The 26,176-nt window shown below is 38.7% G+C and overlaps 1 protein-coding gene across 3 annotated transcripts in view; it reads right to left on the reverse strand.

Moving 5' to 3' along the window:
* RUNX1T1 (RUNX1 partner transcriptional co-repressor 1) overlaps positions 1-26,176 on the reverse strand; it is a 178,757-nt gene that overhangs the window by 74,069 nt on the left and 78,512 nt on the right. For all 3 annotated transcript variants that reach the window (XM_042462741.1, XM_042462740.1, XM_042462742.1), the window contains one exon: positions 1,551-1,688. In XM_042462741.1, the coding sequence (XP_042318675.1) occupies positions 1,551-1,688 (138 nt within the window). The remainder of the gene's footprint in view (positions 1-1,550; positions 1,689-26,176) is intronic.

The raw sequence follows: 26,176 nt of genomic DNA on the forward strand, positions 1-26,176 counted from the left end.
AGTTTTAAAAATGTTTAAGATTCCTGTTTTCATGGGTAGACAATATAATATATAAGTCAGAACATCTTAGATTCAGAGTCTGTTTTTTACAATAAAATTGGGATAAAAGCAGTCACTTACTGACAATGCAGCAACCAAGCTCCACAGCTAACACAAAAGCAGAAACAGAACTACTTGATAGCATCTTTGCCATTATTAGGACGTGAGCTATTAATTTGCAATATCTGTGCTTCCCAAGGTGGCTAAAAGAATAGGTCTTCATGAGTTCAAAGGTTGCATCCACACTGCATAAATGAGCCGGCTTGATGCCACATTAACTGTCATGGCTCAATGCTGGAATCCCCAGGATTCCATAGCATTGAGGCATGATAGTTAAAGTGGTATCAAACTGGATCATTTCTGCCATAATAAACTGGAAGCACAATCCAATGCAGGTGAACAGGAATTAAAAGCATTCAGTAATCTTACAGTATTATTTTCAGTTCTCTGTAGAATAATACACAGCAATAATTCTGTGTCTCCAGCTTTCTGAATTTAGTAAGACCCTCCAATGGACATATATTGGTGTGAGTTCTTTTCAAAGCTGGCTGTGTGGGGAATGTACAATGGAGACATCCACATGATATTAATTGAGAGTTCCCACATGGCAGAGGGTTGGATTGAATGGCCCTTGATGTCTCTTCCAACTTTATGATTCTATGATTCTATTAAGGCAGGGGTAGGCAATCTTTTTGAGCTGGGGGCTGGGTTGCTGTCCCTCAGACAACTGGGGGGCCGAAGCCAAAAAAATAAATAATTAAATAATTTTTTAAAAAATTAAATATATAAATAAACCGGGACAAATGTAGGACAAAAAATTCAAGTGGAGGACACTTTTTTTAAAAAATGGAGGACACGCGAAAAAATTTGCTGATTTAAAAAAAAATGTTAATATAAATGCATGTTTCTGAGGCTTCTATAGACAATTGCCCCCCAAAGGCCCCGGCGGCAATCGGCGGCAGGACCGGGCTGGGGCCAATCCCAAGGCCTCGCCGGGCCGCATCCGGCCCGCGGGCCGCAGGTTGCCTACCCCTGTATTAAGGTAATAATCATCTAAGAAGCATTAATTGTCCAATGGATAATTTATGCTGTTTTAAAATTAGATAAAATGGCCAAATTTATTTTATTAAGATAACACCTTCCCCTCATAACAAATATATAACACACATTATCCCAAAATAATAACACTGGTTGGAACAAAGTTCCTCACAATTCCCTCAAACAGTTAAAGCCAGAACTTTGGAGCACAGGAGGTAGAAAGTAGTTCTTTCAAAGTGCATGAAATATATTAATGTGACTCAGCCTCTAATCTTACATATTATTAACATATTAAAAACTATTATTAATGCTTCCTCTTCTTACTTTTGCTTAACTGCTTTAGTGCATAACAAAGAACAACCTTTTTTTAAAATAGTGGCATAAATTTCTCTTCCCATCCTTTCAGGTCTTTGCATCAAGCAACAATATAGCCTTTCCTACAGAAATAATATATGGAACAAAAGTATAATTACACGTTGTGGGTGTAAAAGAACTGGTTCTTGGGGCTCCTTGGGTAGTAGTAGGAGGTGGCATTGTTGGGGGCGTCAGCCTGGATTGCGTCTTCACATCCACAGGTGAGTCTGGCATTGTGGAATGTTTCTCAATGCGATCTGTAACATACATTACATTTTTATGTTATTTTCATCCTCCACATACATCAGACCTTTAAAGAAAATAAAAAACTACAGCAAAGAATTCACTCAATAAATGTAGCACTTTTCAGTAACTCAAATGTGCCAAAGTCCTTCATGAGATAGGAAATATTTTATTTGAGATAGCTGTGGATATCAATGAAATGAACAGAGGTGGAATATAACATCTTCTGCTCTCCTTTTTTTTTTTTTAAAGAAGAAAAGTTCACATGCAGTCTTCACATGAAGTGATGGAACTGGAGTAACAGAATTTCATTCAAAAGCATTGTAAAACCCCCAGTACAAGACAAGCAAGCAATGAGAAGACAGTAAGAAAATCAGTTATAATTAAGAAATTCCATTATTATTATTTTTTCTACAGATGAAGACTTATTACATCACTAGTCTTCATTCTAACACACATTGTCCTTAGTACATGCACACTTCATGAAAATAAACCCTGTCTGATTTAACAAGATCTAATTTCCCTTCAGTAGACTCTAGATTGTATCTGACAATGGCTTTGACCTAACAGAAGGCCCTTTTGCTCACTCATAGTAGGATAACTGATTGCTTCTGATCCCCCTACCCACAGCAGTTCCTCCATACTCAAACTAAGAACAGCTCCTAATAGCTTGATCAAGATGTGATACAGGACAGAGGGCTGCAGTAATGGGGAACAAGGTTGGTGAAAATCTGGTGTCCTGCCTTTACAGTTTGAAGTACCAGTACTTTCTCCTAGCACAAAGCCATAATTGGAAATAACTCACACAATGTAACCCTCTAATATAAACTCATACACATAATGACTGGAAACACTGATCTCCTGTGATGGATGTAGGTCTTTGCAGCATTTTCTTCCAGATACTACTACATGTGGTAAATTAGCAAGGTTGCATTTTTGCATACTGGCCACTGGGTATGCCTATAAAGGTTGGACACTTGTAAAATCTAATGTAGATAAATCAATGTGATTATGCACAATGTGCATAAGTACAGTGGTATCCCACATATAAACTGGGAAGCGATCATATGAACTGAGCCTTGGTGAGCAAGGGTTTTTAGAACTATAGTGTTTTCAAAGACAAGAGAAAGTGACTTGCTTCTTCATCACACTGCAGATTTCAGAAGGACACTTTCTAGCATTACCAACCAAAACACATGATGTGGTTCTACTGTCTTTTTTTCCTTAACAGATTTCTTTGTGGTACGAAAAAGAAAAACAGAAATGAAACAATTGAAAAATGTAGAATGAAACATATAAAGGGCAAGAATATTTGAATTACAACACTTGTAAACACTGTAAATGGGGCAATGAGATTTCACAATGAGAGATTTATCTGGAAGCAACTTCAAAGAAAAAAACCTGGATATATGATTGATGTTTTTGGGCCCATGATAAGCTTTCTGTGGTGTTACTTGTAAAAAATAAACAAAAATATCAAGTCTGACAGTTGGGATAAAAATGTTTATGTAAATTGGGCACAAGACCAAACATAATTATTATCAAAATGAAATCTAAAATTAATGGGATATTCATACAAGTAGTTTGATGGAAATCTTAAAAACAACCAAGCTGTTATATATACAGGCATAGTTTACACTGACTTTTCTATTGTAATACTTTATTGTTTCCCATTTTTCTTATTTACACCCCAATAAAAATTTGAATCTGTATCTAAAATGCTTTAGCCATGCTACCCTTTTGGCAGGGGTAATGCACTATTAAATTTATATAAAAATGTAAAACATTGAATTTAAAATCTATATAAGGAGCCTATCCATTAAAATAAATGGATCAAAACTTGGAAGCTTACGTAAATATGGTCAGATCATTTTGATTTACCATATAATTTATTTCACGGTTCAAGGGAGAAGAAAAAAATTGAAAAAATCATAAGATAAGCCATTTGAACTTTCTGTAAGAAGCAATGATGAGACCCAGCACACAAATGGATGAAGAACAACATTAGTATTTTTTTTCTGAGACATAATCTAAGGAGAAATGTTTATGTGCAGGATACCTATGAAAACACCACCATCTCTGAACCCATCATTAAAATTAAATGAACTGCAGAAAACACAGCCCTTCTCACTGCTGGACAGCGTGTTCTACAAAGAGCAACAAACTAATTTTCTTCAGAACTTCTTTTAAGGAAGCAGAGACTTTTACAGTGGACACTAATACAATGCAAACTATAACATCGTTTCCATCCTCTAACACTTATAGATCGAAGAAATGCAGTGGTTGCAGTCTGGGGACAAAGTGTTCAAGAATCTCCAAATACTGGTGAAGATGAGTGTTGTAAACTAAACAAACAAAGAAATGTTCTCTAAACAAATTGCTTGGCTTATGTGGTGATCAAATATTTAACAATCAAGGACAACAAATTTAAAAGAGTGGAGGAAAGGAAATGAGTCTGAAAATGTTAATTGTTTTTCGCACTCACCTCCACCAATCTCAGGAACATGGAAATAAACAGCATTCAGCTTAGATTGTGAGAAAGGGAGAGAATCATGGAAAAGAATACAGGCTCTCCTAAATAAAGGCAAATATTTCTGCCATGCCAAGAAAGGAAAGAGAAAGAGAGACTTGCCAGAACTGGCCAGAAGATAACATTGGCAACTGCTGGCCCATCTGTTTTTCATTCTGCTAACACTCATGCTGAAGTGTTGGGGAATGTGTTCCAGGTATACAGTTCTGAAAACATGTGTGAGCCTGGATGTGAGCAGAGAGGGAATTATACATGGAAGAAAGAGAGAAAGTCGTATTCCACCAAGGCTGTCTGTTGTCTCCGAAAATACAAACATAGTGTATCTTCTGATTCATGTTTTGAGAGCTTAAAAAGCAATTCCTAACCATCATACAATCACCACAATTTGCTTTTCCATTTAGTGAGCTATTAAAGGGATTGACATCAGGACAAGAACAAAGAAATTAAATCAAGAAAAAAAATGACTGCAAAACTGGAGTCTGGAAAGCCTTAGTTAATATTCTGTTATATAACAGATGCTACAGTCTACTATGTCTACTCACTCTTTCTTTTACATGCGCATGCGCACACACATAAACACACTATTTTTCATTGTACAGAACTGTTTTCAAATAATTTAGAAGAATATTGGTCGAGCATGTATTTTGCAACAAAGGTGAAACTGGGAGTGTCAGATTGAAATAACAAGTGGTTTTTGTTTGCCTGTTTGTTTGTCAGGGAAAGGATAAAAAAAAATAAGGCTAGGAGGCAATTCAGATAGTGACCACAACCTGTTTGGAAGGGAACATGAAACTACCCATGAAAAGAGAGTTTTCATGCCAAAAATTTAATGTAAGGTGAAGATTGACTTAAACTCTGGACTTTAGGTGTCACAGGACTAGATGAGAAAGTTTCTTTGTTGTTATTGTATGCCTTCAAGTCATTTCTGGCTTATGATGACCCTAAGGGAAGCTATGGTGGGGTACAGACCGCTAGAAAGAGGTGCCGGGGAGGCGCCTCTCTTTGCTCCACAGCAGCGCCACAGCAACCAAACTGTGCGATGCTGCTGCGCAGCAACAAAGGAGCATTAAAAAGCAGCTCCTTTTTGTGGCGTAGTTGCGCTGCTGCAAAGCTACAAAGACATCACGATGGCATCGCAGCTACACAGCGCTGTTTGGATGCTGCACAGCTGTGACATCATAGCTGTGTGCTCTGTGTGGGTGGTGCTGTGCAGCTGTGATGCTCTCATCAAGTGCTAGGGTTGCGCCCAAGGCAACCCTAGCATGTCATGGGCTTTCCTCTGAGGCTCAGTGTGACTTGTTCAAGATCACTCAGTGGGTTTCCATGGCCAAACAGGAATTTGAACCCTGGTCTCCTAGTGTCCTAATCCAACATTCAAATTACTATATCACACTGGTTCAAAGTTTATTTTACTTGCTTCAAAATGTTAAAAGGCAGCCAGCTGCATTTGCAGATCCTTCTATTAATTCTGCTTGGAAGGACTTCAGCTTCAAAGTTTTGTCCTGTTGGCGCCATACCAGAAGGAGGCTCATTTTAACTCATTAGTGACCTTCTGTCTGGTTGTTAAAACCTTTATTTTGAGGAAGTTTTTTGGATGATAGAAGCTTTCTCTTCCACTGAGTTGCTTTTACCTTACTGGAAGCTATAAAATTAAATGTCTCTTAATGAAAACTTGTTCTTTCTCTCTTTGTCCTTCTGCTTTTACTGTTTTTTTGGTAATTATTTTACTATACTGTTACCTGCCTTGAGTTCTACTGGGGAAAGGTAGGGTATAAATCTTTTAACTAAGTTAAATGTAATACATAAAATATTTGACAATAGTAGCAACCAGAGAATGCAGATCTTAGCACATGAGGGGGTTCATGTGGGAGAGATGTATGAGTTCAATAAACATATTACAGCAGAAGCATGAATCATAGGAATTTTTCCTTTCCTCTCTTCAGCACATGAATCATCACTGGACATCTACACATATGGGGTTTGTTCTTTTAAGCAGATACACTTATGGAGGTGAATAAGTATGAGGCCAGCCATTGGCAGCCTGAAGTATAAAAAATGGTGAACTGGCCTGGATAGTCAAGTGGAGCAAGGGCAAAGTTTGTAACTGGTATATTATTTGATGAGATGGATCCAAGGCCACATCACAGTAGTAGATTCTACTTACTCTTCAGATGCAAATAATGATTACCTCAATGAGCTTATGCTCACCCATCTAGGTTGATGTTTGTTTGTTTTTAAATGCATTTATATCCTGCCTTCTCCCCAAAAATGAGACTCAAGGTGGCTTATAAATTATTAAAAAATGGTATACTTTCTTGATGTGCAATGCTAATAAAACCTTGACATTCTTGGTATTCCAGAAGTGCCTTGGGCGTAAAATAGAGAGAGGATATTTTAGACCTGAATAGCAATTGTGTTATTTATTTTTACTGCAGTGAGTTTAGTCTGCCAAATAGCAGAACTTACTGAAAATGTTTTGCTTCATTAAGATATTTAGCTTACAAATCTGCTGCCACCAAGTGTCACCACCCTTTGATGAAACAAACAATATCCAGGCTAAAATTGTGTACAAGTGCAAAGTAAAAGCTCAAAGGACAACAGTTATCTCAACCAGGCAACTCCAGCTCAGTGATTCCTTCTAAGGGAAAGGCATAGCAAACTACCCATAGGTACAGTATATTATCAGATGTTTTGAAGATCAGCTGCTTGTATTGCACAGTCTCTCTCTCTCACACACACACAAAATCAAATTGATAGTGTTCCTAATTAGAGATATTTCTTCAATTACTACTGGACACTTCATGGTAATTTTTTAAACAAAAGGCTATTGGATTTCTCTTTGGGCAGTTAGGATTTGGCTTTGGTTACTGTGCTAATGATTTAGCTTGTAGGCCAATTGTCATTTGGTGAATAAAACTGTCAATTGGTGACTGGGTAGTTTAAAGACACCAAAAGGCCAGGTTAATACTTGATTTACAGATGGGAGATACTGAGCCTACAAAATGCATCAAACGAGCCAGAAAATTTTGGTGCACCAACGCCAAAAAAGAAGTGAGGCAGAAACACACAGACAATGTAGATAAGTAATAAAAATATTCATAACCTACTGTATTTCTCCCTCTCTCCCAACAGGGAATAGAGGACTACTGCTTGAAGGCCTAAGGGTGACACCATCTCTGGCCAACAAATAGCTATTTTCACCAAGTTCACTATTCCATCACTTCCTCAGCTAAAACCGCCTTGAATCCCATCTTGGGAGAAAGGTGGGATATAAAACAAACAAACAAATAAACAAATGTAAGACTAAAAATATACATATGGGCCCAATACAACATATTGCTCCACATACTAAGGCAGGCTAGCAGATAAGCTGTCAGAAAAGGTGTGCGAAAACATCAAGTTAGTTTCACTATCATGTGTGACATTCACTGTATTCCTGATAGTGGGCAGGTCAGCTAGCCGATCCAGTCCTGCCACGCCACCCCTGTATTCTTGGCACTACTGTTGGAAACCTGAGACCAGAAAATGGAAGCTGGGTGACATGCAGGTAAATTTCCTTAAGATGCCTAGCATTATGCATGCATATACAAAAGTCTTGAGACTTCCCCTGATCAGCCCAACATCTCAAACTCTCTCAGCACCAAGAATAAAAAGAAAGCCCAACAATCAACATTCAAAGCACCAAGGAGCCACGTGGTCATAGAATAGGGGAAACTGTAGTCAACTTAAAAATACTCCACAATCTATTGATTGATTGTGATTGCCATACTGATCCAAAAAGAAGGAAGAGGAGAGTACAGAGTGAATAATGAGAGACTGCAAAGATATATGTAGCTTATTTTTTGTTGTTGTGTGCCTTCAAATCATTTCTGACTTAGGGTAATCCTAAAGTGCACCTATCACAGAATTTGTTAACGGGGGCTTTACCCTTGCCTTCCCCCAAGGCTGAGTGTGACTGCCCAAATGGGTTTCTATCATTAAGGAGGAATTTGAACTCTGGTCTTCCAAAGCTGAACATTTTCTCCTTTCTCATAGAGATTAACATTCTAGGAGTTTAGCAATAAAGTTATTTCTAGAGACTTTTGTCTGTCTGAATACATAAAGTATGGCAGGTAGATGGAAGCTAGGACTAAGGCTGGTAAACAGGATTTAACAGGTCATTGCAGAGACCTGAGTCTGCATTAAAGCCACAAGCCAAAATGTCTCTGACTACTAGAACCTTGGGTCAAAGGCTCTCTTGTACTGGATCTTCACCAGGTAACATTCTTCAGCAAATGTTAAGCAGCTATCACAATAAATGTACTATATATGTGTAGCCAGTATTGCTTATTTAATGCTAGTATTGCCTTTCTTTGCAAGTTTTTTCCACCTTTATAAACTTCAAAAAAGTGCTGCATTTGAAAAAAACCAACAACCAGAAATCCCCTAACCTCTTCAAACAGGGCTTAAACCCAACAGCTTTTCAAAATTGGAGGAGGCAAAAGGACTGGCTGAAAAAATATCGCCTTTGCTCTCTGCAATCAATTCATGATGAGAGTAGATGGTGAAATAACAGGCCAAACACATGCAACCCTCTGGTAACAGGAGAGTCTTAAGATAAATTCGTAAAATATGTTTCAAGCCTGGAAACATCTTCTCCATTTGTTTTGTATTATATTTTAAAAATGAAATATACATTCTTGAATCTCTTTTAGCAGCAAAGAGCTTGAAGCTGTGATTTAATCACAGAAGCATTTTGCCCCTCTCCAAATTAAAGAATGCTGTAAAACCAACTTTAAATTATGACGTTTCTTCTGTGGATTGTTTTGGTTTCTGACACTGAGCTGTTCTTTGTCATACATTAGGTTTTTATTATAAGAATTATTTTTAACTCTGTAGTTAACTTTTAGGTGAACTGTGATATGTAATGCAAGTGTTTCCAACCTTATAAAAAAATAAATATGGAGACAGAAGACGACCACTAAGAAAAACATGTTCACAAATGAGGAAGAAAAATGAAAAGACAAGAAAAGCCTCTATAGTCAGAAGCATTTAGTTCACTTCCTGTATCTTAATGGTTTAATCCATTTTTAAAACAAGATGGCTTTTCATATATGGCAACATTTCAGCTTACATGGAAAGCATCCAATCTGTGTGCATCAAGGAAGGCTGATGTACAGAACAAAATATGGAATATGTAAATATGCAACTGATGCCTTTTCAATAGCCAATTCAATGTCAGGCAGTTCTGCAAGTGGTGTGTTTTCAATTTCCTTTTTAAAATAAAAAACGTAGGATATAATAAGCAGTGGCATTTACTTTACTGTTAGCTAGTATAATGAGTTCCAGATGTATGTCCAGGCATAAAAGATTCTTTAAAAATACCCTTCATTGATTGTGAGTCCTATACTTCTGTTAATCCAAAGAAAAATCAGTACAATACTTCTAAAGCTTGGTGGTTTTATCTATTTCTGTTTGACTGCCATCTTGTTTCTTTAGAATGTCCTCCATCAACCAATGATAAACTTGAAATGTACAAAAATAATGAACACTTTGTACAAATGTGACCATCCTGTTTTTACTGGTCTTTTTGTAGCTTTTGGGTTAGCTGTTTTTGGTTGGTAATTTCTGCTGTTAGTGAATTTTACTGAGTATGTTTTATTGTTTTTACTTCATTTGGTTTGAATTACTTTTTAACTTGTACACTGCCTTGAAAGGATTAAACCTTAAAAGTAGACTAAAATAATATTAAATAAAATAAATATGTAGGCATAAATTGATTTGAAGCCTATGGAATAATTGTGTCTACATGTCTCATACAGGAAGCAGCCAAATTATTTGATTAACACAATTTTGTTAGTTAAACATTATCATTGGGTTAATATAGCAAAACATAGGGTTATACTTACTGAAACATCCTATGGCATTACATAGGAAGCAACGATTCAAGCACACCAAAAGTTTATCATAACATTTAATTATCAGTCTGGATAAATTATTAATTAAAACAAATAAGTTCCTCCACAAACATTGAAGTGTTCATAAGGGATGGTAATAGGAAATATGGAAAACTGCCCTAAACAGTAAATATTCTGTGGTGCATTCTATTTTTTTAAATTAAAATTTATTAATACATTCTAAAACAAAACATGACAACAAACAGCACACCAGTAGTTCATCTGAACACAAGACTTTCCATGTGAGGTGAAGAATACCTCTCCATGTTTGTCTATGATAATATTTGAAGAGATGGTGGAAAACTAAGTGGCTAATATACAAAATATATTGAATATGTTTGAATTCACTACTGAACATTACTGAAAATGCCCTTGATTTGCGTCAGTGCTTGTGTTTTCTCTGTCCCACAGAAGAATAGTACTCTGAATGCATTTGTAAAAGCAGTTCTACCAGCTGTGAAAGGTGAAGAAACAGTTTCCGAGTATATGTAAATGCAATACCTAGTGCTACAATATGGAAATTTCCAAAGCTATAAGTAGTTGAAAAGTAGGAATCACTATCTTTAACTTTCTGTTGTGCGGCTGCTGATGCTACTGCAGTCCAATGCTATGCCACTGTTGATTATTGTATCCAAGGCTATTAGGATCTAACTACTCCAAGAATATGTTTCTGAAAGGAAAAACTAAAACAAATCTTTATTCCAAAATGTGTTTAGCAAGGTTTTGTTTCAATATGGAAGCTTGTCACATCCCTAAGAGTTTCCATACTGGAATATGCTAATACCTAACAAGATATATGTATATGGAAATAAATAATGTACAATGAGGGATTTACATTCTAAAACAGGCCAAAGTTAGTGGAAGCTATACTCAAAGGACAGTCAGCACAAACACATACTACAAAATTTATACAAACATAGTAGAGGAGAATGAGCTTGTAAATAAACATTGTACAAAATATAAGATATGGTATCCATTAATAAGAGAAGAGTGTGCATTGAGGTGTGTGTGTGTGTGTGTGTGTGTGTGTGTGTGTGTGTGTGTGTAGTCCGCCCCCCACATTTGCAGCTTTGACTTTTGCAGATTTGATTATTCACAGATTTGATTAATATGTTCTCTCTAGAACTCTCTCGGTTCTCCAGCACAACACTATGGTCATCCTTTGCCAGAAGTCACACTGCAGAACTTACAGATTCCTAGAAAGCACACTTATCTAAGCATTTGTAGGTCCTCCAGCATAACTCTATGCTCTGGTGGATGTTGACTATAATGTTGTTCTGGAGGACCTACAGATTCCTAGAGAAGTGTTCTCTCAAGTAAAAAAAAGGTGTTTTTGTTACTTGCAATTTTCCCACTCATAGGGGTCCTGCATTCTTTACCCCAGTGAATGTGGAGGCCCCAGTGTACAATGTACTAAACTTAGTGAAGTTTCCATATGTATCACCAAACAACACTATTGAGAAAGTAAAAAACTTTCAGTGTTTTGTTTATTTTTTCTTTGGCCTAATACTCTAGAATAGTAGACAACTAATAGTTCTATTTAATCTAGCATTATATCACTGGTAAAGGTCACAGAAAATGGCCATAGTTCCTATTTTCAAATCTTCTTGTGATGTTTTTGTTGAGTGATACATGTGAAATTTTACACTCATTCACAGCATAGACTTACTATTGATAAAAATTAAATTAAGGAATAAAGCAAGATGTAGTAATGGAAAAGTTGATCTAAATAATCTATAGCAGTGGTTGTCAACCTTCCTAAAGTCGTGACCTTTGAATGCAGTTCCTCATGTTGTGGTGACCCCCCAGATAGGAGAGCGGTATCTCGGTTCCTAAGACCATTGGAAACATGTGTTTTCCGATGGTCTTAAACAACTCATGCGAAAAGGTAGTTTTACCTCCAAAGGGGCCACAACCCACAGATTGAGAACCACTGCTCTATAGGCACCAGATCTTGTCTGATTTTGGAAGCTAAGCAGAGTCAGCCCTGGTTAGTCTTGAATGGGAGATTGTCAACAAATACCAGATCCTGTAGGCTGTATTTCAGAAGAAGGAACTGGCAAAAGCACCTCTGATTATTCACTACCTAAGAAAACCTTATAAAATACATACATCGATTAGATGACTTGGAGGCACATACAGAGAGAGCGAGTAACAGAAAAAACACTGAAGACTGTTGATGGCACAGCTGAACACTGTTCGTGGCACAGCTGAATCAACATTCCCACAGTCAAGGGAAGTCAAGTAAATTAGAAATTAAACTATGGGGACTACACACTGCCTATGAAGACAACTGCGTAAAGAACACCAAAGCTTCAAGGTCTAACTTCATCAGTGGGCTAGATGCCCCTTTTCCTTTTGTCCATGTGAATGGAAGATCCAATGGGGCTTCCAGGAATGGAAAGGCTTGGGGAACTGATTTTTACTATTTCCTACTGCAACCTCACAATAGGTCTCTCAACCTTGTAAAGCATAATGGGGACAGTGGAGAGCTGACACCAAATAGTTGCATATCTTCAATTAATATATGCTTATAGGACTCTGACTGTAAAACAATAAACAAATCTTTTTTTGAATAGCATATTTATATTTAGTTTTAATTAAATAGTAAGGATTATGGGAGGTATGAAAATGATAGATCGGTTACTCTTGCTTTTATTATTTTCAAATACACAAAGTTTTATTTTAAAGTTAAGAATGAACAGTAGCGGAGTATATTCTCTGTGTTGAGGACTGCAGAGCGTGGAGAAGTTGCTAGATTGCAGGGAAGAGGCAGCGTTTCCCATTTCAAAATGTGAAGCCTGTAAACACAAGACTTGGAACTTTGCCCAAGATCTCATTTGACTTGGACAAGGAAATGGGCTGGCAGTGCAAAAGCCATTGCTGTCCAACTGACAGTTGGAGAAGTCAAGCAGGCAGTGCAACCCACCCTTATAGAAAAACTCTGTGCTTCAATCAATATGTGAAGGTTTTCGTTTTTGTTTTAGTGATGATCGGCTGCTGAAATGGTAGGCTTTGTGCCTTTTGAGAAATATTCTCTCTCTCTGGGAAGGTTTGAGTGATTTTAATTGAATTTGATTTAGTTTGGTTTTTTGTTAATGAATTGCTTTCTTTTGTGTTAAATTTGGTAGCAGGGCTGATGTAGACATTAAAAGAGCTAACAATATTGTATGAATGGGAAGGTGCCAGAATCACTTGCCTTAGCGGATATAGTGGACAAAAGAAGATTTACAGGTCTAAAACACGTAGAAAAAATGTAAAAAAAAAAAAAAATAGAAGCTTCATCAGGCCTAGTCTAAAGTAAGAAGAAGAACCCTCCCTCCGTGCTATCTGCCATGGTCCAGGCCTTGAAGGGAGAGAAGAACCACTGGACTTAGAAGATTTTCATACCAGCGCTTTAACGCTGGTAAAACGCCGGTAAAACATTTAGGAAGCGCACCTGTCTGAAAGCCTGACATGCTTCCTAAACATCACGGAATCATTCGTTCGCCTCCAGCGTCCCTGAATCGTTTGGGAAGCAAAGTTTCCATTAATGGGAAAGGGCTGCACCCTGAATGATTTAGGTATGCTGGAGGCGAGAGGATGATTCTCTGACACTTGGGAAATACGTGAGCCTTTCACACATGTGCACTTCCTAACCATTTTACCAGTGCTTACCCCATGGCAAGAGTTGGTATGAAAATCTTGTTATTCCCCTTCCCACTGCCATTCCCTTCTCCTTTTGTGTGTAATCTTTTTAGATTGTAAGCCTGAGGGCAGGGAAATGTCTAATTAACTATATGTAAGCTGCTCTGAGAGCCTTTGTGGCTGAAGAGCGGGGTATAAATACAGTAAGTAAATAAATAAATAAAAACCTCAAGAATGAAGCTGATTATCTACCTATCTACCTACCTACCTACCTACCTACCTACCTACCTACCTATCTATCTATCATTAAAAAACAAACCAACAGCACTTCTCTCAAACCTGTTTTTGAGCCCACAATGGTGCAGTTAATCACTGAAGGTATTTATTTAAGCAACTAACAAGGAGATCTCATAAATATATATTGAGCAACATATTTTGGTTTCCACTTTCTTCAGTTGCAAATTTGTAACTGGTTTATTTATTTTGGGGACTGAAGAAGGTGGCTGTCAAAACATTTTGGTCCTGATATATCTTTTAAAGTTCAGAGGCTTAGACAACGAAACAACAATATAAAAAAATGTAAAAAAATTAAAGATAGTCTTAGTACAAATATTTCAAACAGTGTAAAACAGTGCATTGTACACAGTGTATGCTACATTAAAGCACTATAAACCATTCAGGTCATGAATATGTGTGAATATGCCAAAGAAATAAATGTTCTACAGTTACAGAAGAAAAACATACATTAAGGCAATCAGTGAATTTAAGGCAATGCCAACTCCATCTAAAATATACTGAATTCTAGAGAAGAGGAATTCTAGGGGAGAAAAACCTTGACATAACTGATGCATTCTTATTCATTTCTTGATGAATATAAGAGACTATTACGGTGATTTTTTAAAAAACCCATGGAAAATAAATAGTATTTGGCTTATTGGAAGAAATGGAAGGATGCAGAGGTCCAAGTTACATCAGACTACAGACATACAAATAATCCTGATATTAGAGAGAGGGAAAATGATTGACTTTTGGACAAAGATTATTTTTCTGCACAACATATAAAATCCAGTTCATTGTAAGTATAACAAAAGGCTTTTCAAGGAGGGGGGGAACATCAAATTCTACATGGGGGGATTTGGGGGAACTTTGGCTCGTTCCAGACGGGTGTAAAGTACATCCCCAGGATGTACTAGGGTTAGGAAAGGGCGTGCTTTACGCATGCCCCTAACCCTAGTACATACTAGGTAAGTACAAAATGGCTGCACCCGTTCCACACGGGCACTGCCATTTTGACGTAGCGGACGCATAGCGTCTGCATGCCGCGCGGTGGAAGTGACACCATGAGTGCGCCATTGGGCACTTGCAGCGCCACTTCCGGGGCGCAGAAAGAAGCGCCATTTTCAGGCTTCTTTTTGCTCTGCAAGGGAGCCACGTGGTACGGAAGCTGCAGCTCCCTCGCGGAGCAACTGGCGGCACTGGCGGACCGCCGCTTTCAGGTGGTCTGTAACGTGCCTTTGTTACCCTATAGCTGGATGTTCAATTTCCACATCCCATTTCCTCCCAGAGGAGTAGGAAGTAATATTGAGAAGGGTTATGTGAACTCATGAAGAGGCCACAGCAAACATGCAAATTCCAGTTAAAGTTATCTCAGGGGGACCACCTTCACCCCACAATCCACTTTCTCCTTTAAGAGAGACCAACAATGATGTTAAGCCCACTCTCTATGAATGAAATGCACAAGGGCAAACAAGGACTCCTTCTTGGAGACTAATTTTCTTCTAAAGAGAAAGTCTAACACTAAACCTCTTCCAGTATTTTTTTATAAGAGAAATATATCCTTGTGAAGTTATAGAAGTATAGGGGAATAATAAAGATAGCTTCATATAAGTTGAGCAACTGGTAATGAGAGAGTTTAATGTAATTAGTGTATCGGTCTTTATCAAAATAGTCTTTTTCAAAATACAGTTGGCTCTCTGTAACCACAAATTCCTTATCCATGGATTCAAGCATCCATGGCATGAAAATATTCAAAAAAGATATACATTTCAAATAACAAATCTTGATTTTGCCATTTTATCTAAGAGATGCCATTTTACTATCTATTGTATTTAATGAGATTTCAACACCCATGCATTTTGGTATCCATAAGAGTCCTGGAACCAAACCCCAGCAGACCCATTGTATATAATGCCTTATAACCAAAGTCCTTTTTTCTTAGCAAAAGGTTTGTTTTTTTCTTTTTATAAGTGAAGACTAAGAAAATATTGTAACATACAATAGACCCAGAGGATGATATAACAATAGCTTTGATCTTCAACACATAGTATATAAAGTGTGCCAGCGTTATACGCGGGCACGCTATACGCGGACTTGAGTGTACGCACTCAAGCCACGGGGAGCGCGTGGGACAGAAGGGGTGGCACGTCCCATTCAGATGAATGGGGCGTGCACCCATGGCCCGCGCGTGCCGCCGCGCACACAAGCTCCATTCAAATGAATGGGGCTCGAGCATAGGCAAAATTCACCTTACGCTGGGGGGGAATGGATCCCCCGCATAAGGCAAAGGTCCACTGTACAACTTTGTGAAATGAGATACAGTATTTCCCTTCAATTGAACATTTTAGTAGCTTTGTATATCCTTGTTGTTGTTGTTATTGTTGTTGTTGTGTGCATTCAAGTCATTTCTGACTTATGGTGACCCTAAGGCAAACCTATCAGAGGGTTTACTTGACCAGATTTATTCAGAGGAGGTTTGTCATTGCCTTCCCCTGAGGATGAGAGAATATGACTTGCCCAAGATCACTCAGTGGATTTCATGGCCAAGCAGGGAATTGAACTCTATTAATAAACAGAGTCATCGTCCAATTCTCAAACTACTATGCCACACTGGTTCTCTTGGATAGCCTTACCTTATTCTTTTTAACACAAAAACAGCACTTAATCATTGGCTTCATGTGATCAACTATTGTTCAAAATAAATGAAAATTCATCCTATTTACTTTTTTTAAACTTCTGCTTACAACATCAAGGTTTAACCAAAACATTTGCTAAAATATGTGCTTAACCAAGACACTGAACAAAAAGACAGTATTAATTAAAATCATCCAGACAGAAAGGCAAGCCATCTCCATCAGGCCTTGCCTGAAAGAAAAAGAGCCCTCTTTCCATCCACCATCATCCAGAGGGAGAGAAGGGCAAGCCATCCGGCCTGGAGGGAATGAAAAGGCAGGCCCAACTCCATTGGGCCTAGCCTGAAGAAGAAAAAGAGCCCTCACTCCATGCCATCCGTCATCTTCTGGCCTGGGAAGGAGTGAAAAGGCAGGGTCAGCTCCATCGGGCCTGGCCTCGATTAAGAAGCAGAGCCCTCCCTCCAGTCCATCTGCCTTGGTCCAGACCTCAGAGGGAGAAAAGAACTGCTGGACTGATCCTCTTCCCCACCACCATTCCCTTCTCCTTATGTGTTGTGCCTTTTTAGATTGTAAGTGTGAGGGCAGGGAACCATCTAATTAAAAAGATCGTATGTACAGTGCTGTGTAAATTTACAACGCTATATAAATAAAGCTTAATAATAATAATAATAATAATAATAATAATAACAACAACAAAAGGTGCTTATCGCAGTAGCATTCCACAAGAATACAAAAGATCAACTTCAGAAAAATAGATCTATAATTTGGATTTCAGACCAGACATAAATGGAATAATACATGTATAATCTGAGGACAGACTCATGTATTAAAAATGATATAAAAGCTTGGAATGAGGGCTTTACTGTATGAGCCCTGTTCTCACTGCAGTCGCACTTGTCAGTGAAAATGGAATTGCCTTGTAGGGGCGCCGCCACAATAAACACAGAGGCATATCTGGAAGAAAGGCCACAACTTTATTAACTGCATAGGGTCGGCCCATAGCATGAGGTCAGGATCTGGCAAAATCGACCAACACCCCGGTTGCTCGATACCCAAGGCCTGCACCAGGCCTGCCGCTGGGAAGACCAAGGGGCTATGGACCACCGGATAGCAACCAGCCGATTGTATTTCCACCAGCCCCTAGTCACTGGGACGTGTAAAACATAATGGACCCCGCAATAGCCATACGTAACCGCTCAGCATACACAGGTCCCTAAGGACTCCCGCTCCAGTGCTCTACAGCCCTGGAGACCATCCAACCCAGATCCTGGCCCATGCTGCCGCCCCTAGTTGTGACAAGCAACACCAACCCGAGGGAGGGAGGGTGGGGAGCTGATTGCAAATGACCCTGGACTCCGTGCTGCAAGGCCTTAAATAGGCCAGGTCCGGGGTGGGGCCAAGCAAGGTCGCTCCTCCCCCCCAAGGCAGCACCAATCAGCTGCCTTGGAGGACTGGAAGGAACAACCAACAAGAGGTCCTCCAGCCAGCAAGGGCGGCCCCCCCAGACGTCCCGCCTCTGGCCCCGCCTGCAGCCAATCAGAGGCCTCAGACACCCCTGCAATGCATTATGGGCCACGCCGAGGCCTGAATCGCTGGCGCTCCTGCCGGCGGCAATGCGGCTGCCGGATGATCCCGGCAGCAGTTCTTTATATTTGCTTGTATTATAGCCATTACTTCACATCTTTGCAATTGTACAACTGACACCATCATGCTCTCTCGCTGACTCCCACCTCCCTGACCCATGCGTTACCCAGCATGCCTTCTGTTTTTTAAAATGTTATTATAATTGATTTTTATTTTCACTTTTTCATGCGATGCCAGATCTCTGCTACTGCAATTTAAAGGTTGTCTTTTGAAAGAAAGAAAGAAAGAAAGAAAGAAAGAAAGAAAGAAAGAAAGAAAGTAAGTTTGGGAATATCAAATGGGAGGAAGATGAGGAAAAGGAGGAAAAAAATGACACCATAAATTCACCAATTTTGTAGCAGCCCTGGCAGCGATGTTTTGCATCTAGAGACTAGTGCGATGGTAAGCTCCTTGACAGGTTCCCTGGCAATGAAAAGGGGCGGCCTAACCAGAGGGACACAGCAGCTATAGGCTAGAGGGAATATCCGGCAATAGGTATTGCCAAAGCCACCTTTTTTTTCTGGATCTAAACGGAGTTTAAAAGCCATGTGTAGTAATCTCCTAATATTTTCAGACAGTTTTTGTGTGTTTCTATGCAAAAATGCCAGTATTTCAGGATGTACAAATAAGTAGTACAATATTGAAGTACAAATATGAAGACATTTTACAGTTTAATAACCATATGTCATTTGGAAGAAATTACAGAAACAAACAATGGCTTCTTTAGAAGGAAGAAAATTTCCTGCAGCTATTGAACTCCTTTAGAACACTGTGCTTATACTAATTGGATGATCATAGCAAAGGACTGTAGTGAAGGACCTAGAATTTTAATTTCAAATGTCAGCACTATGGAAACTCAAATATATTAAGTGCCCATATGAAAAATTCTCATACAAATACATCCCTTTAACAACCTACCGAATCAAATGTCAGACTAGAGTGTAACGATGGGGCAGTAGCCTGGGGAACAGCATAGACCAAAGTCAAGCATGTGCTCTCAATATTAAAGTTAGAATGAGAAAGGTTTACAATGGAAGTCCACAGGATAAATCTTTCTCTCCATGATTACTGAACCATTCAGGAAAAGGAGACAGACAGGGTTTTAGGGTCAGAGGAAGGAGATGGCATTCTCTCACAACAGTGCATTCTGATTTATTTTTACATTTGTATCCTGCCTTTATTCCAGGGTGAAACTCAAGCAGTGCATGTGACTATGCTGACAACAAGATATGGAGGGACAAAAGTTATTCTTGGACTTAATGCAATTAAATATTGTTTTAAAATTGAGATGAGAGGAAATACAGAGAATTATACGTCTCCTACAACTGCATTTGACTCCTAGGGAGTCTCCTAGGGAGAACTGATGTCAACAAGATCAAGTTCTTGTTCCTCAAAAGAGCAGTTATGTTGGATCTAAAAGCTCTGGCCTATGGGAGGAAGGAGCTTTCATAGCTTTTCTACCTGCAGTTCCCCCTTTTGGCAAGAGCTGAAAAATGAGAAATATTGTCCAGATTAAATCCTTGCCTGATGCCCTTTGTGTTACCTGTACAGAGAAAGCAAAACATTACCAGTGTGAAAAACAAAAAACTGTCATGGGGCATAATCACTTTGTCTCTTGGAATATCTGTGGTGAAAAGTAATTTGGCTTGTACAGTAGAACAGAAAACATATTTTAGTCCAGAAGAGCTAATAAGGACTATCACAATGTGTGATACTAGTCTTTCTCATTTTTTTTAACCATCTCAAGTGTTAAGATCCATTGCTGCTTCCAGCTAGGGAAGCCACAGATGTCAACCTGTGGTCATGTAATAACTGCTGCTAACTGCCCCTTTGATACACAGATTTCAGGATCTGAAGACTGGTGTTATCCAAAAATGATCATGTATAAGAATCTGTATCAGTTAAAGGCACTATAAAGAATGGCTGGTAGACTTTTACACATATCATGTTTATAAAAATATACAATATTGTATTTCAGACAGATGTATTTGAGATTTTGGAATATTTGCATATATATATAATGAGATATCTTGGAGATGGGCCCCAAGTCTAAGCATGAAATAAATTTATGTTCATATATATCTTATGCACATAGCCTGAAGGTAATTTTATACATGTATTTTAAATACAGTAGGCCCTTGGTATCCTCTGGCTTTGTTTCCAGGACCCCCCCCCCCGGTGGATACCAAAATCCATGGATGCTCAAGTCCCATTAAATACAATGGTTTAGTAAAACGGTACCCCTTATATAAAATGTCAAAATGGAGGTTTGCTTTTTTGAATTTGTATATTTTAAAATTATTTTCAATCTGTATGTTGAAGTTCAAACCAATTGTTGTATCAACCTCTGGGTCAGTAGAGCACAGTGTGCTCTCCCCAATCAGGCCAGAGAGCCCCTGAATCCTCCCAGGCAAATTTGCCTAGGGGAAAATATGGGGAATTTTGTGTGCACTATCATTATGTTACTGAGAGATGTGAGTTAGAGACAACCTATATTTTCTTATTTCAGATTATCAATACAAAATATAAGTGATTTGTCCTTTAAAAAACTGGTATCAAATTTTTATAAAACAGAACTAGAGCATACAAATAGAAGTTTAGAAATAATACACATAGAAAGAATCCACCGAAGTATATTATTAACAGAAGGCACACAATAGCACATTACTCCGCCATACATATAAATCCTCCAAGCAAGTCTATTATATTACCTTCTCTCTCTCTCTCTCTCTCTCTATATATATATATATATATATATATATCCATGTAGGACCAAATTAGCTATTAAATTAGCCTGACAGTAGAAATTAAATATCCATCAATTCAAGAAGCATCATTTATATTTTATGCAGGATTACAAAGGTCCTCAGAGCTTATTAAAAACAACAGTGGTGTGGGGGAAGGACAGTGGTGGATGTAGGAGAGGAAGCTGGATTAATAACAGAGACAAATATTGACATAAATACCTGAGTTATACTATGTAAAGCACATTTGCCAGCCACAAATTAGTATGTCTAGGGATGGGTTGCACTGGGAGTCAATCTGTAGAAAGAAACATTTGAAAATATAGAAAGTGATAGTGATTGTGATTCTCAAGATTTATTATAAAGGAAAAAATGACTCACATGTCCATTTGTAAGAAAACAATGTTTGTTTTTAATGTTAACTAATAAGCATTTTACTAAAAGACTCCAAATTATATGTGGTCTCTTGTGATTATTTCCTCTTATTTCATATTTTCTATACTATTAAGTTACATTAGGTTTGATGTTTTGTTGTCATATTGGTGTGTTACTAGTTTATGCCCTACCACCTTGAATGCTGTGCAGAAATGCTTAAAAAGTAGTGTCAGATTCTAACAAGTTGAGGCAATATAAATCCCTCTTATGACTTGCCTCAAGCTTTTTATATTGGCATCTCAGGGTCATTTTTTTTAAAAAGTGCTAGATATATTGAAACTAAAAGACTTTAGCTATCAGTGTTTGTTCTAAATACTCTAAAAGTACCAGGTCCCATCTGATCTTGGAAGCCAAACATAGTCAGACCTAGTTTGCATTTGGATGATGAACTATAAGCTATGTTTGACATGCAAGAATTGGCAAAACCACCTCTGAGTATCTTTGCCTTTTAAAGAAAACCCTATGAAATTCATGGGATTGCCATAATTTGACCGGTGACTTGAAGACACATACACAAACAGGGGCGGGATACACACCGCCATATAGTACGTACTGTATACGTACTAGGGTTAGGAAGGGGCGGTGCTTCCGCACCCCCCTAACCCTAGTACGTATACAGTACGTACAAGATGGCGGCGCCCCTTCCACATGGGCGCCGCCATCTTTACGTACTGGACGCATAGCGTCCAGACGTGTCGCAGCGCTTATGACGTCGCGAATGCGCCGCAGAAAGAAGCTCCGAAATGGAGCTTCTTTTTTGCTCCGCGCGGGAGTCGCGCGGTTTGGCTGCTGCGGCTCCCGCACGGAGCAAATGGCGGCGGCGGGGGAGCGCCGCAAAGCGGCGGTCTCTATCCCGCCAAAGATAACATTTCCATAACATTCCAATCACTTTATGTCAATCTACACAGGATTCTACTTCATTGCAAATTCAGAGCTGCTGCTGTTGGCGGTGATGACGATGCTGCCACTAATGGTTGTTACAATAATTGTTATGTAGATAACAATATCCATGGCAGCTTATGGAATAACAAATAAAACACAGATTTCTGACTGTTTTGAATTTTATTGTTTTATACTTGTTTTTGCTGCCTTGCGTTCCTATATTGGGAGAAAGGTGGAATATAAGAAAATAATAATAAAAAATAGTCGTTAACTGACTGTAGGGGGTGGTACTCATCTCTGTTACTAAGCTGAAGAGCCAGTGTTGTCCATAGACAACTCCGGTGGTCATGTGGCTAGCATGACGGCATCAAATGCTGTTACTTTCCCACCGAAATGGTACCTATTTATCTATTTGCATTTGCATTCTTTCGAACTTCTAGACTGGCAGAAGCTGGAACTAGTGACTGGAGCTCACTCCATCATGCAGCACTCAGGCCTTGAACTGCCAACCTTCTGGCCATCAGAACGGTTGTCTTAACCACTAAGCCACTGCACTGCAGAGTTTACAGGGACATAATTTGAAGTGCTGTTTTTCTCTATTCAATGGGGCATATATATACTAAACTGACAAGTAGTATTTCTGCAATAATTTCATTCCCCTTAGAAATGTATCTTTTGTTTGTATTTTGGGAATAGGATAAAATTCTTTTGTTAGGAAAAGTATTTGAGTAGCTATTAGTTTGCTTTTCCCAGAAAACACTGTTCTAAGCAGTTATTTTGCACAGTTGAAATTCAAAATGGCTGCCACCATCCAAAAGGCTCACCTTTAACCACTAACTGGTGTTTCCATTACTGCAGAAAACAGTGGAATGTCTCCAGAAAAATGCACTTTTAGAGGATGGATAAACTGATATTCTAGAAGCTCATTTTATTTGTGGTTTATCAGGATGCAGTGGTCCAAGAAAGGCGGTGGCTGAAGCAAATTTGTTAATAGATGGGGTCAAAGTACTGTCCTGTTTTCACACCAGAAAGACAAGGAATAGCAGTTTGTACATTTGGATTTCCTTCTTTTCTAAAAAAAAAAATTAGTGTGCCTTAATTCTGTATCTCCATCCCAATGCTGTATTAGATAGCATATCTAGTTTTAAATGGTCCAATATCATTTTGGAGGTAACATGCGGAAGGTTAGAAATTAAGAGTGAAAGCCTATGATATTATAATTGGAATGAATCCACTCTAAATGTAATGGATCTGACTCTAAAATCAAAACACGAAAAAAAATCAGCTTAATGGTTCAGAGAAACTACAATAAGGAAATGGGCATTTCATGAAGCCATTCATTTAGGAATTACTGAATCAGATTTATGAATTTTTGATTGAGTTATTGTTTCTTTCTATTCTTTCAATTCCATTCAAATCACTTGATCCATACAAAATGGCTGAAAGTCTGTTTTATATAAGGATAACTTGCATTAATTTGATGCTTAAAATCAGAGTATATACAGTGGGCCCTTGTTATCTGCTGTGGTTTGGTTCCAGGACCCTCTGTGGATAACAAAATCTGTGGATGTTCAAGTCCCATTAAATATAATGGGCGAGCAAAATGGTGTTCCTTATATAAAATGGAAAATCAAGGTTTGCTATTGGAATTTATACTTGTCTTGAATATTTTCAAGCTGTGGATGTTTGAATCCGTTGATAAAAAATCTGTGGATAAGGAGGGCCGACTCTTCATTAAAAAAAAGAGTATAAAATATTTTAATACAAACTCTCTACATACAACAATAAACCTATATGGATCTTTTCATCCATTTCCCCTATTATTTTTCGTAGGATTTTAATGATGTTCCACAGAACATCATTTCGTAGTAAATTAATGATGTTCCACAGAACTACTCTTAACCCAGATATGAAAACCATCTTCAGATGGATTTAGCTATAAGGTGAAACTAGGGTGTAAATTAAAAACATCATCAAATATGCTCACTATACATTCCTTTTTGGGGTTCACTAAAATGATTCTATTCTTTTATCCTCAAACAAAATGCAATACTACACATTTGTAGAAAAATGTGTTGTCAATATATGAAACAGCAAGCTTAAACAAACCTGTCAGAACTTATCAACTTACCTTAGACTACTATTGAAAGTAACAGTACCATCTGGTACCAAAACAAAACAAGAACTTTTTTGACTACTTGACTGCAACCAGTAAGACATTATTAACAGTAGAGATATATTGCTTTCTTTTAAAAACCATTTGATTTTTGAACCCTCGGTTTCAATTATTGCTTTGGTTCGTAGAGCTCTGATAGCACAGGGAAATGGCTTCAACTATAATGATTCAAGTAATCAGAAGGCAGGAGATGCACATTTATCTTTCCTATCAACAGTAACCCTATTACTAAAGTTTACTGTCAAACATTAAATAATATATATATCTATAATAAGTATCTATGAAGGTAAAACAGTTATTCTTTCTCCTGAGAGGAGAAAGGATACCCCTCTCAATACAGCTGATATCCCAATACATAGAATCATAGAATCATAGAGTTGGAAGAGACCGCAAGGTCCATCCAGTCCAACCCCCCTGCCATGCAGGAAATCCAAATCAAAGCATCCCCAACAGATGGCCATCCGTTTGAAGACCTCCAAGGAGAGAAACTCTATTACACTCCGAGGGAGTTTGTTCCACCGTCGAACAGCCCTTACTGTCAGGATGTTCCTCCTTATGTTGAGGTGGAATCTCTTTTCCTGGAGCTTGCATCCATTGCTCCGGGTCCTAGTCTCTGGAGCAGCCGAAAACAAGCTTGCTCCCTCCTCAATATGACATCCCTTCAAATATTTAAACAGGGCTATCATATCTCCTCTTAACCTTCTTTTCTCCAGGCTAAACATCCCCAGCTCCCTAAGGCGTTCCTCATAGGGCATGGCTTCCAGACCTTTCACCATTTTAGTCGCCCTCCCCTGGATACGCTCCTGTTATCAGCTTCGGCTGATACGCCAGCTGCGTCCCTACCTTGACCGGGGAGACCTTGAAACTGTTGTACACGCCCTGGTAACCTCTCGTTTAGATTTCTGCAATGCGCTCTACATGGGGCAACCCTTGTACCATACCCGGAAGCTGCAACTTGTGCAGAATATGGCAGCCCGTCTGGTCACTGGCACTGCCAGGGCCAGTCATATAACTCCAGTCCTTAAAGACTTACATTGGCTGCATATTCGCTTCCGGGCGCAATACAAGGTGTTGGTAATTACCTATAAAGCCCTAAATGGCTTGGGCCCAGGGTACCTGGAGGACCGCCTCTCTCCGTACAATCCGCCCCGCGCACTTCGATCTTCAGGGCAGCTATTGTTAAGTGTTCCAGAGGCGAAATATAATTCCACCTCTAGGAGGGCTTTTTCCATCTCAGCCCCCAACCTCTGGAACGCGCTGCCCTTCGAGCTCCGCTCAGCCACCTCCCTACCTCAATTCAGGAAGGGGTTAAAAACCCATCTATTTGAGCAAGCTTACCCTGACCAGTAACTCTTCCCCCCCCCATGTCAGCATCGTGCTGCCGACATGTTATTTTTTTTATTATTTTTATTGAACTGTTTTTAATATATTTTATTTGGTTTTGTGTAATTGTATTGTAATTTCTTGTTGTTCACCGCCCTGATTTTTTAGAAAGGCGGTATATAAATAAAATTTTATTATTATTATTATTATTATTATTATATTCTCAATGTCCCTTTTGAATCGTGGTGCCCAGAACTGGACACAATAGTCCAGGTGGGGCCTGGGGAAGGATAGTCCTCTCAATACAGCTGGTTCTT

The sequence above is a fragment of the Sceloporus undulatus genome, chromosome 4 (genome assembly GCF_019175285.1).
Source record: "Sceloporus undulatus isolate JIND9_A2432 ecotype Alabama chromosome 4, SceUnd_v1.1, whole genome shotgun sequence".
NCBI lineage: Eukaryota > Metazoa > Chordata > Lepidosauria > Squamata > Phrynosomatidae > Sceloporus > Sceloporus undulatus.